Source organism: Zerene cesonia, chromosome 24 (genome assembly GCF_012273895.1).
Source record: "Zerene cesonia ecotype Mississippi chromosome 24, Zerene_cesonia_1.1, whole genome shotgun sequence".
NCBI classification, from domain to species: domain Eukaryota; kingdom Metazoa; phylum Arthropoda; class Insecta; order Lepidoptera; family Pieridae; genus Zerene; species Zerene cesonia.
In genome coordinates, this window is record NC_052125.1 from 4,196,656 (window position 1) to 4,211,938 (window position 15,283).

Here is a 15,283-nt window from a genome sequence, read left to right on the forward strand (position 1 = left end):
CAACCGGCCAACATCTATTTCTCATATCCCTTTTTGATAATAGTAAGGCAGAACATAGCTCGCCGGGTCAGCTAGTAAAATACGTTCGTTTTCGAAATTAAATCAACTTATCGGCCGTGTACCAAGCGTTCAATCCCTAGTGAAGTAGCTAGGGGCTTTCGCTCCATCAGGTTTTCTATCCCCCATCACAATTCAGTCGAAATGATTAATTCAGAAGTTGGATGCGACCAGACGCGAGATATCATCGCTACATGGAACAAACAGTTGAGTGAGCTTCTAAATCCTCGGCAACCTGCACGGATGCTCTATCGTATGAGCTAAATGAGTTTTGTGACAGTTCTACCCTTGCGTACGGAGCTGTCATCTATTAGCCCGTTATAGGCCCGTTTCCTTTTCCTCACCCGTCCCAGTCCATTCCTTCTTTCCAGTCGTTAATCCATTCCTTTTCCCTTATCCCAAAAAAGCGGGCAGTGCATTCGCAGAGGCCCAACCTTTGCGAATGTTCATGGGCGGTGGTGATCGCTTACCATCAGGCGAACCACCAGCTCAGTTGCCCGCTATGACATAAAAAAAAAAAAAAATAGATGCTGTTAATATAAAAGTTTTCTTCGTTGACTCCAAGGCTCGCGTTTTCGTTTGCACCTCTTAAACATAATCGTTACCACGACTCGAGCTCTGTGCTGTGCTGCAGTTCTTTTATCATATGTTTTCATGTTTGTAAGAGATACGTATCTTTCTCGTATACATATTGATTCTGTCTATTTGTGGTACAACATTTGTCGCAAGTCGTGTCAGTCACATGCAGGATATCACACCTACAGACTGCTGGCATCCCGTATCCTCAGTTGATAATCCTGCTGATTTGTGTTCGAGGTTTATTTCCAAGTGAGCTTGTGCACAATACTTTATGGACGGGACCGTTATCCCAGGGTAGTGATGCTTGGCCTACAGATTCAGTTATCGCATCAAATGAGGAGAAGGTCTTTATGGAGAATGAGCAACGTAAGTAGCTCTTTCCGCTGAAGAGAGAGCTCCAATCGAACCAACAATAATTGACTCTTTACTTAACCGTTATTCATCATTTTAAAAAATCGTTAACGTTATTGCGTTTATGTATCGTTTTACCAATAATTCTAGAAACCCAGCTCCCAGCTGCTCAGCTCTAAAAATCAAGCAGACACGTGGAAAGTCATAACGCATTATATAAATTGTCACGCGGAGCGCATTTAGTTTATAATTTTTGTTTTCTTCCGGTCATATGTATGCTGTACTGTCCCCTGACAGTACAACATACATATGACCATCAATCAATCAATGTGGCGTCCACTGAAAATCAGTGGAGAGTCTAAGTTCCTTCAATGTACTCATAATTAAAATACTCTCATACACTGATCGGATAGGTATCCGTTTTATACTAAGTTTATTTATTCCTTATTTATAAAAAAAATATGCTTAACTAGTATGAATGAACGTGTTTTCTTTCTTTCTATTTCTAATAAAATACGTAATATTATGTCAGCATTTTATCGGAACGTGAAAAAATGTTTTTATATTTAAATTATAGATAAATAAACGAATAGATAAAGATTAAACTGTCATTGGCATTGATTTGATGTTAAATTATTATTATACATGATTATTCAAAGCTACTCTATGAAAAGATAAACAGAAATTTTATCTATTGACAATTAATTATTATTATTAATATTTTACTTACTTATTATTCTTCGTCTTAGTTACGCCACACCTAGCTAAAGCACGCCTGAACGGTTTTTTATAATTTTTGGTTATTAACTTAAAATCATTATAAAATGTTGAAGCTGAGGCAACGGCTAGTAGGTAATAAAATCAAATTCCACTAGAAATTAAAATTAATAAAAGAATATTCAGCTTAGCAAGAAATTGAAGTAATAAAATAAATAATGTCGATATTAAATTCTGAGGCAAAAAAGCAACGGACTGAGAAGGATAAGCACAACGAAAATAAATACAGTAGCATATATTATTCCACGCCGCACTTCTGTGGGGTTGTGGTACTTCCCCGCTGCAAGCTGGCCCAATTCGTGCCGAAGCGTGTTCGGCTCCCACAATTTTATCAAGTTAGCTATCCCCATATACAAACAGATAAACTCTAAACATCACGAAGAAAACGGAGTAGAAACAGTTCTCAGCTATTTCGGTAGTCAGTACATCATTTAAGAATTGTACTCGATGTGTTGATGCCAATAAATATGTTTTTTATTTATCATATTTTTATAACGGCATTGCTGATAACCAGAAAGTCTCCGTTTCTGTATTAAACCAGCTTCCTCCAGAAGTTAGGAAGCCTATCCTCGTCTGATGGTGACTAGGTGTCCTTGCATTGGAAACAAATATCGTCTGATAGTGACTCAGCAACCTTATAAATGATTGATTCAACGTTTACATGCGATTTCCATTAAGGTGCACTTTATCAGAGATTTACATTAATTGCCGATTTCCTGAAACTGTCATTCGAGACATTAACACATTGTCTTTGGCACGATTACCGAAAAAGTGCTCCTATCCTGTCCTTCCAAAGAAATTACTAGCAGTTATTTTATCGAAACTTATAGTTATTGGACTGATGGTATGTATTTGATATTGAAGCAGGAACATATTGTAACATAACATTCTAGCTTTCGTCTTCTTTAATTTTTTTCCCCTCCCAATAATAATAATCACAACAAAAATACAGTCTATCATAACTTAAGGTGCAGTTGATGATTTGTGAGAAATTACATACGTTGTCTTATGTGAGTTTGTGAGTTTATATGGCATTGTAATCTTATGTCATAATAGTCGACGTCCTTCGTCTCGTGGGTTATTTACAGAGGCATAACGCCATTTCAAATGGATTGCAAACTTTAAATGATAGGATAGATTAGATTTATAAGGGAAAAGGATAAGACTGGGTAGGGTAAATGAAATTGATTTACTATTTTCATTAAGTAACATCTAAAAACATAGGTACTTATATTTATTAGTTATGTAATTCGTAACTGATATTTTTTTATTTGTAGAAATATCGTATACAAAGTGTTACAATATAAATAATGCGGTTAGTTTTTCACATGTTTCACCATGAAATACATAGCAATCAAATATAATGTCAAAAAACTAATAAAAAAATGTGAGCCGTTACGGGACGCCTGGCAGATGTGAAACATCGACATTATTTTCATGTATGTATATATATATATATATATCGTATAGCGTGGCGACGCGTCGCCACGGCATGCGTCGCCACGACAGAAATCGGTTTTACGTGCGGCTATAGATGTTTCACATCAAAAATACATTTTCATCACAGTTTTTTTTATACATAATGTCAAATAATTACTATGTAATAATAATATTTAATTTTAAAACATGACATAAAATATAAAACAACGTATAAATAAACATAACTTAGCACTCTTTATGCGCCTTCCTAGTCTTTGAATTCTTTAACGCTATAAAAACAATAATCTATAAGGCATTTTTGAAGTTTATCCTTAAATTGTATTAATTTTATTTTTTTTACTCATTCTGTTGTTTGTTAAACAGTTTCTTACACATATATGTGAAGAAACACGTAATATAGCACACAAAGCGTTCTTATCGCTTTTGAGATAGATTGAAGGATTGGATTGGATTGGCCCAATTCGTACCGAAGCGCGCCCTACTTGGGAGTAGTACTACTCCCAAGTATCAATTAGATTGAAGGATTGGATTGGATTGGCCCAATTCGTGCCGAAATGCGCCCTACTTGGGTGTAGTAGTACTCCCAAGTAGGACGCGCTTCGGAACGAATTGGGCCAGATCGCATCGGGGAATTACCACACCATCACAAAAACGGCGTAAAATTATTGCATTGTATTGCATGCTGCTGTATTTCGTTTCAATGGGGGTGCCGGTAGCCCATATCCTTTTCCTCACCCATCCCAGTTCCCTTTCTAATCCTTTCCAATTTGAAGTCGGCAATCCATTTGTAAAGGCATAAGGTCTGAAATCGACCTTACCTTGTTACCTCTCTAAATGTTCACAGGCGGTGGCGCTTACCATCAGGCGACCCACAAGCTCCACAGCCGACATAAAAAAGAAGATTAAGGAAACTTATCTATCAGACAACCAAAAATAAGAGCTACAGTAGCTGTAGTAAAGGAACTGACTGGGTGCAATTGAAGACGTGAGATTGTTGTCGTCAAGGTGAACCAAGCTTCTTATAACGAAGCCATATAAACAAACAATTACGTAAGACAGTCATGCTCCAATCAATCACCAGATTTATGACCAGCTATAATAATAATCGAAAGAATTTATCAATCAACTAAAGAATAACAAGTATCCATACTGAATTTTCCTGAATGTGAAATTATATCGTTTATCAGTGGAAATATTATATCAATAAGTGATGAGCTGATATGGCCAAGGTATAAAGCGCAGTCTATAGCAAATATATGAGTAACCAGCTGCGCCCCGCGGTTTTACCCGTGTAAGTCGGTATCCCGTAGGAATATCGGGATAAAAAGTTGCCTATATGTTATTCCTGTTGTGCAGCTGTCTACGTACCAAATTTCATTACAATCGGTTCAGAAGTTTTTGCGTGAAAGAGCAACAAACAAACACATCCTTACAAATTTTCGCATTTATAATACTAGCTGAACCCCGCGGTTTCACCCACGTAAGTCCGTATCCTGTAAAAATATCGGGATAAAAAGTTGCCTATATGTTATTCCAGTTGTCCAGCTATCTACGTACCAAATTTCATTGCAATCGGTTGAGTAGTTTTTGCGTGAATGAGCAACAAACAAACACATCCATACAAACTTTCGCATTTATAATATTAGTAGGATTATGGTTAAATATAAAATTATAAATGAAACGGAAGCTGATAATTGTTCGACAATAATAGAGTTTCAAGGCAAATTGGGCTCAATTTATAGTGATATAGATATAGAAATATTCCCATTTAGGTAGTTTTTTATATTATGATAAGATAAAATGTATACTGTCTTCCGCTCGCAGCTATACCCGTGTATTTGAACTAAATTTCGTTTTTGTAATATAGCTTTTGCCCGCGGTTTCGCACGCGTTAAATTCGGTGTAGTTTAATATATTAATATATACATATAAATTACGTGTCACGTTGTTTGTCCGCGATGAACTACTGAACTACTCAACCAATTTTCATCAAATTAGCTCACCATGTGCAGTTTGATCCAATTTAAAAGATAAGACGGTTTATTATTCGAATTTCGATAAATGACTACCCGGGCGGACATATAAATCTTCCTCTTGAATCACTTTATCTATTAAAAGAAACCCCATCAAAATCTGTTGTGCTGTTTGAAAGATCTAAGCACACATACATTAGGACAGACGCGAAAAACTACTTTGCTTCTAACTATATCGTAAGTTTTGTGCCTGGAGATAGTTCGGAGGCTAAATAGTGATTAATTGAGTAATTTTATTGTGAAAAAATTCACATCCATGTTAATCTACTTAGACCACATAGCTAAAGCCGCGGGAAATAGCTTGTAATTTCTTATTACTGTGTCTGGTATTATGTTTAAATATTTAGAAATTAAAGAATTTTTAGGGGATTGTAAACGCGATTCATACATTACTAGCTTTTCCCCGCGGCTACGTGCGCGTTGAATTGGGAGTAGTTTAAAGATGTTATTTATAAACCTTCCCCTTGAATTACTCTATATATTTAAAAAACCCCTCATCAAATAAGTGTTCGAAACATCGAGTTAATAATGTAATTACTATATAGTATAAAACAAAGTCGCTTTCTATGTCTCTATGTCCCTATGTATGCAAAATCTTCAAAACTACGCAACGTATATTGATGTAGTTCTTTTTAATAGATAGTGATTCAAAAGGAAGGTGTGTATAATGACATCTATGAAACTACTCCGATTTAATGCACGCGAATACAAGCCGATACAATGTCGAAGTCGAGTACGCTGCGGCACGAATTGGGCCAGCTCGCTCCGGGTAAGGTACCAGACTCCCACATAAGATCGCCGTGAAAGTTAGCATGCTACTGTGTTTCTACACCTCACTCTTTCTAGTCCATCCTTCTTTCATGACGTCACTCTTTCCTTGTTCTTTACCCCTTAAAAGCGGTCATTTGCCCTAACTCTGCGTTCATGGGCGGTGATCGCTTACCATCAGGCAAACCACCAGCTCAGTAGCCCGCCATTACATCAAAAATTGCGCATTTTGTAATCATATCTTGATTGATAAGTATCAATATTGTCAAAAAGGTAAATAAAAGGATTGCCATACGTGATAATGGTTTTTCCACGAATGAGTAATTTGTTGATTTTTATCTATAAAAATAAAAAAAGAAATAAAAATTATTTATTGAACAAATTATAAATCACATAGAACTAGAAACCCAAACTCATAATATAGCTTTCGCTGTGTTTCAGGAGCCTGTGTCTTCCCGATACAGTACATAAAAGTTCAATTTAGACACAATAAAATGTAATTGCTGCTGCATACATATGAAATTTAAATTCTATAATAAAATAAATTCTATACTTAAAATAAAACAGTAACCAGACTAGTATATATAACAGCATGAATATTTTATAGACATTACTTATCCTGTTTTTTTATTACACTTCCATGCCTCTGTATTTCTATGGTATTAATTTATGAACAAATATTGCGATACTAGATTATCTTCAAATTCATTTGAAGAAGCATTCATTTTGATATATGTAACACTAGTCTAACTGCACACTGCACTAGCGGTTTCACCCACATTACCAAATATTTATAAACTCAAACTCAAACTCAAACATTTATTTATCCATTTAGTCTGCTTAAAGAAGAACTTACTTTTGAATCGTCATAACACAGTTTTAACATTTACTACAGAGTAGAGCCGGCAAGAAACTCTGTTTTTCAATGATGTCAACTTTACATTTTAATAGCTAAAGCTGATGTCTTATTCTGATAAGGTATATAATTGTAGTTTCATTAGAATGTATTCAGTAGTTTTTACGAGCAAGATTAATAAACATCCAACCAACCTACAAACTTTCGCCTATCATATTAGTGGGATTAACGTATTTTTAGCACTTTAAATATTCGATAAATACCACTCCCGAGTTAGGAGCTTGATTTAATCTAGTATTTACTTGTGTTTGATTTTACGCGAGTATTATACATTTAGAAATTAAAAACTTTTTAACTGATTTTAAAAGCGATTTATACATTATATTATTAACCCGACGTTTCGAACACTTTACAGCGAGCGTGATCACGGGAGACTCAATTGATTTAATCTTTCAGCATTGAGGTTAGTCAAAATATTAGTTGGCCTTAGTTTTAATTGCCTCTATATGCATTGATAGTGTAGGTCCGTCCAGGATTTTTCAATGCTTAATTTAAATGATGGCGGGCTAACTAGTCTGATACTCTCACGATATTGATAGTAATAGTGGATGCTGTACTGCCTTCGTTTCATTAAAGTTCCCAATCAAAGATTCGCAATTCAACTGTAGGTATAATATAACTCGATATAACTATACATAATTTAACTCGTATATATAACTCGGTATAATATAACTCGATAACTCCGTGGGTTTTCAACCGATCGCCGCAATTATTTTTGTGTTTGATATCAAATTATTGCAATTAGGTTTCATTTTAGAAAGTAGTGGTACCTCCCTACACGGATGGATGACTTCTTTTGTAGAAATAATTATGTGTTAAAGGAAGAACGAAACATGATATAAATGAAATGAAATTTACAAAATATATTGAATACTATAATGTATATATATACAAATGCTACAAATACATATTATTTTCGTTAGATATTTATCGTTTTTATTAAGATTCCATTACCATATTGATAATCGCCTATCAAATCAAGATTGTGAGATTTAAAAAAGAATATCACACTATATTCTGATAATCAGCGATCAACTGAATCTTTTAAAACAGTTTTGCGATCTGAAAAGATAAAGATCTTTTATCTTTTCGCTATTATATAGTCAATATTTATGTATAGTTATTGTTTTCACTTCAAGGATTTAAGACTAGTTATCTACTAGCGGCTTTGCTTGCGGACTTCAGAAGTTTGTGATTTATGGACTTTAGATATATGGTGACTATTTTTTTACGACTTTATATGCGTATATCTCGTAAACTACTTATTACAGGAAGAAATCTATCTAACAAACTTCTTCTTTGTTTTTGAAGACCTATCAAAAAGCTACTTTATTTAATCACATATTCGCATATTTGTTTTTTTAATACAATAACCTTATTTTGCTCTTATAATATATAAAATTTTATCAAATTCTGGCCTGTGGTTTTGTGGATAAAATAGAGTCAGATAATCAACACAAGACATTTCAATGTCATAGCGGGCAACTGAGCTGGTGGTTCGCCTGATGGTAAGCGTTCACCATTGCCCATAAGCATTCGAAGAGGTAGTGGCTCTGTAAATGCACTGCCCGCGTTTAAGAGGAAAGGGATAAGGAAAGGATTAATGACTGAAAAGAGTCTGTTAAATTCACTGATCCTCATTGTATTGTATGGCAAAAAGCCCCGGTTGGATTCCCGCCTAGTGATCAAACTTTTTCTCTTCTTTCAAAATTTTTAAAGTATTTCAATGCTATAAACATTAATTTGGTCCTCGATAAATTTACAGTTTAATTAAAAGATAAAAAGAATTACAAAACTGAAGAGTTTGTTTGTTTGTTTGAACGCACTAAACTCAGGAACTGCTGGTCCGATTTGAAAAATTACCTCGGTGTTTGATAGCCCATTTATTGAGGAAGGCTATGGGCTATATTAGTACAACGGGCGAAGCCGGGGCGCACCGCCAGTTTCGAATAAGGGGCATCCACCCAAACCAAATATATCTCAGATAATTTCGAGTTTATAATCTCCATGTCTTATCACTGTTATCAAACATTCAAAATAATATATAATTGCGATTTATTAATTTGCGATAGTACTCTCAGTTCAGCAAACAGAAAATTAAGTGTTAATGTATTGAAAAAACCTTCATGATAAGTAAGTAATATATTTTCATTTAAGCTAGACACAGTAACTTACACACACTTTAGAGTAAGTAACCACAGATAAAATAATACTACAGTATTATGTTATCTGTGGATACTACAAAGAGTAGCTGTGGTATGTTTTTGCTCTATAGAAATTAATAATATCTTGTTATACATTTATTTATAATATTAGTAATAAATATGGTGAAGTGTTGTATCGAGCGGTAATGGAAAATGCAATAAATAATTACTTTTTATAAAGAACTATGTTGTTATTCTAGTTGTCCAACTGTCTACGTACCAAATTTCATTGGAATCGGTTCAGTAGTTTTTGCGTGAAAGAGCAACAAACACACACACACACACATCATGCATCATCATCACACATATGCTTTATAAATTCCTAGGTTAAGTTCTAAGATAACGAAAATATATATGCTTTATAATGCATCTTTTGGTCGCCTAATGGTCAGTTGAAAAAAATGAGAGTTTATTTAGTTGGGCTATACGTTGATAAATTATGGAATATATTTTACTACTAAGATCCAAGTTCCAAGGTAAATAAGAATACGACGTAAAAATATATCATTTTGTTTCTGAAACTGTGTTGTAACACCCCTAGTTTCGTGCAGCTGGGATTAACCGCTCCGCACGTACGTGTGTTGCATCTATGCAATGATAATTTCGAACGTAAGCGTGCGATCGGGTCGCATAGGTGTGCGGAATGTCAGTTAGGGATGTACACATATAGTTTTAAATATTATAATTTATTTGTCTAATGGAAAAAATGCGTCGGTGATTTTATACGTACAGACAGCGTCCGTCTACGATTTACGAGTATATGTGTAGAATTTTAATAACACAGATAAGATAATGATCTGTAATTGAATGCATGCAACTGATTTTAATACATATCGTAATTAACTTAATAAATGTCATGGATACTTCTAGAATTTATTTGCAAATGTCGTAACAACAGAAAGTCTTTATCTACCTGGAACAAAGATATAATACGTTAACGTTTTTGCTTTGCTGTTTTTGTTTAAGCGAATATTAATTTATACTAAACAATACAAAACTTAAGAGTTTGTTTGTTTGAACGCGCTAATCTATTGTTATATATGTATCATGGGCGAAGCCAGGGTAGACCGTTAGTAAAATTCCATTGAATACAACACAGTTTTGCAGTTACAATATCTTCCAATCAAGCCTGAAAGCTTCTGCATGCAAGAACCAATCCTTACTACTCCCATATATTAATATTATAAATGTGACAGTAACTCTGTCTGTCTGTGTGTTTGTCTATCTCTTTTTCACGCCTAAATCACTTAACCACATAAAATCTGTAAACAACTCAAATGTTTATTAACTCAATCAGACTTCTAGAAGTACATTTAAATCTTCATAACACAATTTTAACATTTACCACCGGTTCGGAAACAGAGACAGACAGAGATGAGCCTGCGAGAAACTCTCTAGTCGCTATTTTAAAATCCAACAATCATATTATTTCATTTTAATTTTACATAGTATGTACATGACAAAAATTATGCAAAAGAACTTTGGTACCGATACAGGTATAATTTGAACCCAAGAAATAACATAAGATGGTTTTTATCCCGGAAATCCCACGAGAACGGGAGCTATGGCCCATTTCCTTTTCCTTACCCGTCCCACTCCTTCTAGACAGTCGTCAATCCTTTCCTTTTCCATTACCCCTTAAAAGCGGATAGCGCATCTGCAGAGACACTACCCCTACGAATATTCACGGGCGGTGGTGATCGCTTACCATCAGGCAAACCATCAGCTCAGTTGCCCGATATGACATAAAAGAAACCGCCGGACTGTCTCTCATTAGAGTCTTTACGGTGGTAGCCGCGGGCGGAAGCTAGTGTCACATATCTTATCTTCATTATCTAAATAAACTACCGGAATGATAATAAAATATCAATATTACTTTAAGAATAAATTCCACTTTTAAAAGCACCTTGAAAGTTTTTTATCGTCGTAAATTTATCAGCTGTCCTTCTATTTATTACTATCTGTGCCCCGCGGTTACACCCGCATAAGTCCGCATCCCGTAGGAATATCGGGATAAAAAGTAGCCTGTATGTTATTCCAGCTATCCAGCTGTCTACGTACCAAATTTCATTGCAATCGGTTCAGTAGTCTTTGCGTGAAAGAGCAACAAACACACACACACATCCTTACAAACTTTTGCATTTATAATATTAGTAGGAAGTAGGGTTATATGTTTAATCAACATTACTCATATTATGTGCTATATACTGCCTTATATTATGCTGCATTCACGCTATCAGGTCATCATTTATTGATAATAATATTGTTAATTGAAATTAAAATTGAAATTACATTTGTTTGCAAGAATGTTATATTTGCTACAAATTTTAGATTATATTATAAAATATCCTGCTGCTTATTGATTCTACCTATAGTTTGGGTGTGCAAATATTAAATTAAATCCATAGTTTGGGTGTGCAAATATTAATCTAATATATAAAATTCTCGTGTCACAGTTTTCGTTGCCATACTCCTCCGAAACGGTTTGACCGATTTTGTTGAAATTTTTTGTGCTTATCCGGTATCTATGAGAATCAGCCAACATCTGTTTTTCATGCCCCTAAATGATAAGAGTAAGGCAGAACAGCGTTTGCCGGGTGCAGCTTGTAATAAATAATTAAATGAACAATAATGTCATACTAGGTATACTACTTAATTCTCCTTAAATGTCATAAATTCTTCAATGTCATAAAATTGTTCCGCCATTAACCAGTTCGTCAGACTCTTATTAAATTATTTTACTGGTAGTACCTTGAAATTATCCGGTATTTTATTGTTTTAATGGTCATAAATATTACACTATATCTGTCTTTATTACACATTGGGAAATGTAGCTTATTCTGATTTCTTGTCAACATATTTTATAGTAGGGGAGCCCAAGATGCTAACTGAGTATTTACTCGAGCGTCTCGGAAACGTACTGAAATTCGAAGATTTGATGATCGCAAGAAAAAAATCCTATAATGTTTTTAATTTTAGCGGTGGCGGAAGTGGTAAAAATATAGGACACTATGGAAATACTCAAGTACGTTAGTTTTTAACTTTTTTAATTCTCTAGCTGAAATGAAATATACATTATTCTTACGATTTATGCGGCAAATTCATTGATATGAAGAACCTTCGCTTAGTAAGGTACCTTCCCTTATAAAAATCTGACGCGCTCGAGTAATCCCAAAATCCCCTCTTGGGCTCCCCTAATATTAGCGATAATTGGTATAATTTCACATTTAGAAAAATTGTTATATTTGTTGCGAGGATTGTTATATTTGTTGCGAGGATTGTTATATTTGTTGCGAGGATTGTTAGCGCTTTAACAGGTTTTATTAGCTTCACCTGTACCTTTTTCGATTCACTCCAAACGGACAGATTTTAATTCAAACTTTGTACACTTATAAATGATCGTTGTCAATACGATAAATTCATGACTTTATCTTATTATCCTGATTGGGATCGCCAGAATTATATAAGTTGATAATAGATTGTTTTGATAGATAATTTAGTTAATTCTATTTTATACATATTACTGTTTTTTAGGTTGTTAATGTCAATAATATGTATGGTTTTTAGATTTATTAGAATTGCTTTTATTCCACATTTTGGAAATATTCTTAGGTCGGAAAAGTAAGCGTTATAATAACTTTTGTTTGTATGTTTAATCAGACGAGTAATCTATCAAAAAACACTTAAACTCTTAAAATAGTACAATTATCGTAGACACTAGAGCCTGATCCAGTTTAAACTGGTTTACAGTCTAAGAATACATCACGGATGTTGGCATAGTATAGATACCGAAACGATATAGTACATGTAACGAGAGAAAAGAGAAACAATGGATGCTTATTTTACTTCTATTTACAGGAACACTTCTCTTCTTCGGGGTCGTAGCTCTAGCCTACGGCAAACCTCAGGCTGACTGTCCCAAAGATGGACACCATTACCTAGTACCAGATCAGACCGACTGCTCCAAGTACTACCCTTGCCAATATGGCAGGAAACTGGAGGTGCCTCTGCATTGCCCTCCAAATACATTGTTCTCGTTTGAACAGCAAGTGAGTTAATCTTAACTATCTTCCGGTTTTCGTTTTTCCCAGTAATTTAAATTTGGATTTATTCAAGAGAAATGTGAATAGGCATTGTGCACACTTAACGATTACACCTGGAATCCTACTAATATTATAAATACAAAAGTTTATAAGGATGTGTGGATATATGTTTGTTACTATTTTACGCAAAAACTTCTGAACCGATTGCAATGAAATTTGGTACGTAGACAGCTGGACAACTGGAATAACAATAACTGGATTAACGTATAGGAATATTTTGAACCCGATAATTACGGGATACGGACTTACGCGGGTGAAACCACGGGGCGCGGCTAATTTATTTATTATATTTAGTTTTAAAGACGTTATTATATATAAACCTTCCTCTTGAATCACTCTGTCTATTAAAAAAACATCAAAATCCGTTCCATAGTTTTAAAGATTTAAGCATACAAAACACATAAGGGACAGAAATAGCGACTTTGTTTTATACTATGTAGTAATATTAATTCTTATTAAATATTAGTACTTGTGATACTATGTATGAGATTACTATTTCGTAAGTCAGCTAGTTTAAAATAACACTAAAATAAATAAATAACTAACACAATGACGTCCCTCAGGCCTGCGAGCTTGCTGAGCTGGTGAAATGTAAAGTCGGCCCCATCGCCATAGAAGCCTTCTCCTGCTGCAATAGCCGCAGCGGGAAATGTGTCTGTGGACCAGCACCAGAGGAAGAAGATGTCGTAGTCGAAGAGAGCGAAGAAGAAAAGGATGAGGGTGAAGTGGTGTGGCTTCCAAACGGCTGTCCAGACCCTAGGAATCGCACGGTTGATAAACTCCTGCCTCATCCCAACTGCAATATGTTCTATCAGTGTGACAACGGCGAGCTGGTTGAAAGGTTTTGTCCTGACAATACCCACTTCAACTATGAAATTCAGGTAATTCAGTATTTGTCTTTCACATACTATATTTTGATGAAGAAAAGAAATGGGCAGAATTCCTTTTAAGAATGATCTCAGCGCGATGATCCACAATAAAATATAATTCATCATTTATTTTAATTCTTTATTTTGGAATTTTCAACACAGAATACATTATGAAAACTCTTATTTTAAAAATTGCTAATATAATAACAACAATATGCTTATATATAGTTAAAGGAAATTACAACAATTACAAATATATTTGCATTGAAAACTGCTATTTATTAAGACTGCGCATTCCAATCGTGCGTGTTAAAAAAAATTAACCCTTAGTATCCGCCAAAAAACTTCATTCATTAAATATTAAGGAAAGAATCTGAGTTTTGTGTAATCCTATCGGTATAATGTGGGTTTCTTTTTTATTATTTGACAAAATTGGAAAGGTATGGAAACAAAATAAATGACTTGTTTCAGCGTTGTGAATGGGAATATTTATCCAATTGCACACCTGGTGAAACGCCCCCCGGTAACCCAGCGCCTGGGCCCTCTCCTGGTGACAATGGCAACAACAACTGCAACGGCGGTCTCTGCCCTGAAGGAGAGATCGAGCTGCTTCCTAATGGATGCCCAAAGAACTACTCCTATGAAATGCTCCTTCCCCATCCTAATTGCGAGAAATTCTACCAGTGCGTGCATGGTGAACATGTGGAGATGCCATGCGCCCCAGGCACTCACTTCAGTTTTGAGCTCCAGGTAATTAGCAAACTCCATTTAGAAATTAAAAACTTTTAAACGGATTTCGTGGTGTGGTCACGGGGAGACTTCCGTGACCACGCTCGCTGTAAAGTGTTCGAAACGTCGGGTTAATAATATAATGAATAAATCGCGTTTAAAATCCGTTAAAAAGTTTTTAATTTCTAAATGTATGATACTCGCGTAACATCAAATACAAGAAAATACTAAACTACTCCATCTACAAAAGTTAGCACTAACCATCAAGAAACGGCATACAGATTTTTAAGATGATGAAATGTTTTAGTTAGTTATATTATATTTTCATTATTATGAAATAGGCAAAATCCTAGCTGGGTACTGCTTTTCAAAATACTTATTATCAATGTATAACAAACTATCCTTTTTGATTGTGATGATATATAGTTGGATATTAATTTTAATTCCAGCGATGTGA

At 34.7% G+C, this 15,283-nt stretch overlaps 1 protein-coding gene across 1 annotated transcript in view; it reads left to right on the forward strand.

Annotated features, from left to right (window-relative positions):
• The first annotated feature begins 201 nt into the window (after positions 1-201).
• LOC119836374 overlaps positions 202-15,283 on the forward strand; it is a 16,407-nt gene continuing 1,325 nt past the window's right edge. The window contains exons 1-4 of the mRNA XM_038361679.1: positions 202-268; positions 12,984-13,174; positions 13,792-14,109; positions 14,569-14,780. Of these exons, the coding sequence (XP_038217607.1) occupies positions 202-268; positions 12,984-13,174; positions 13,792-14,109; positions 14,569-14,780 (788 nt within the window). The remainder of the gene's footprint in view (positions 269-12,983; positions 13,175-13,791; positions 14,110-14,568; positions 14,781-15,283) is intronic.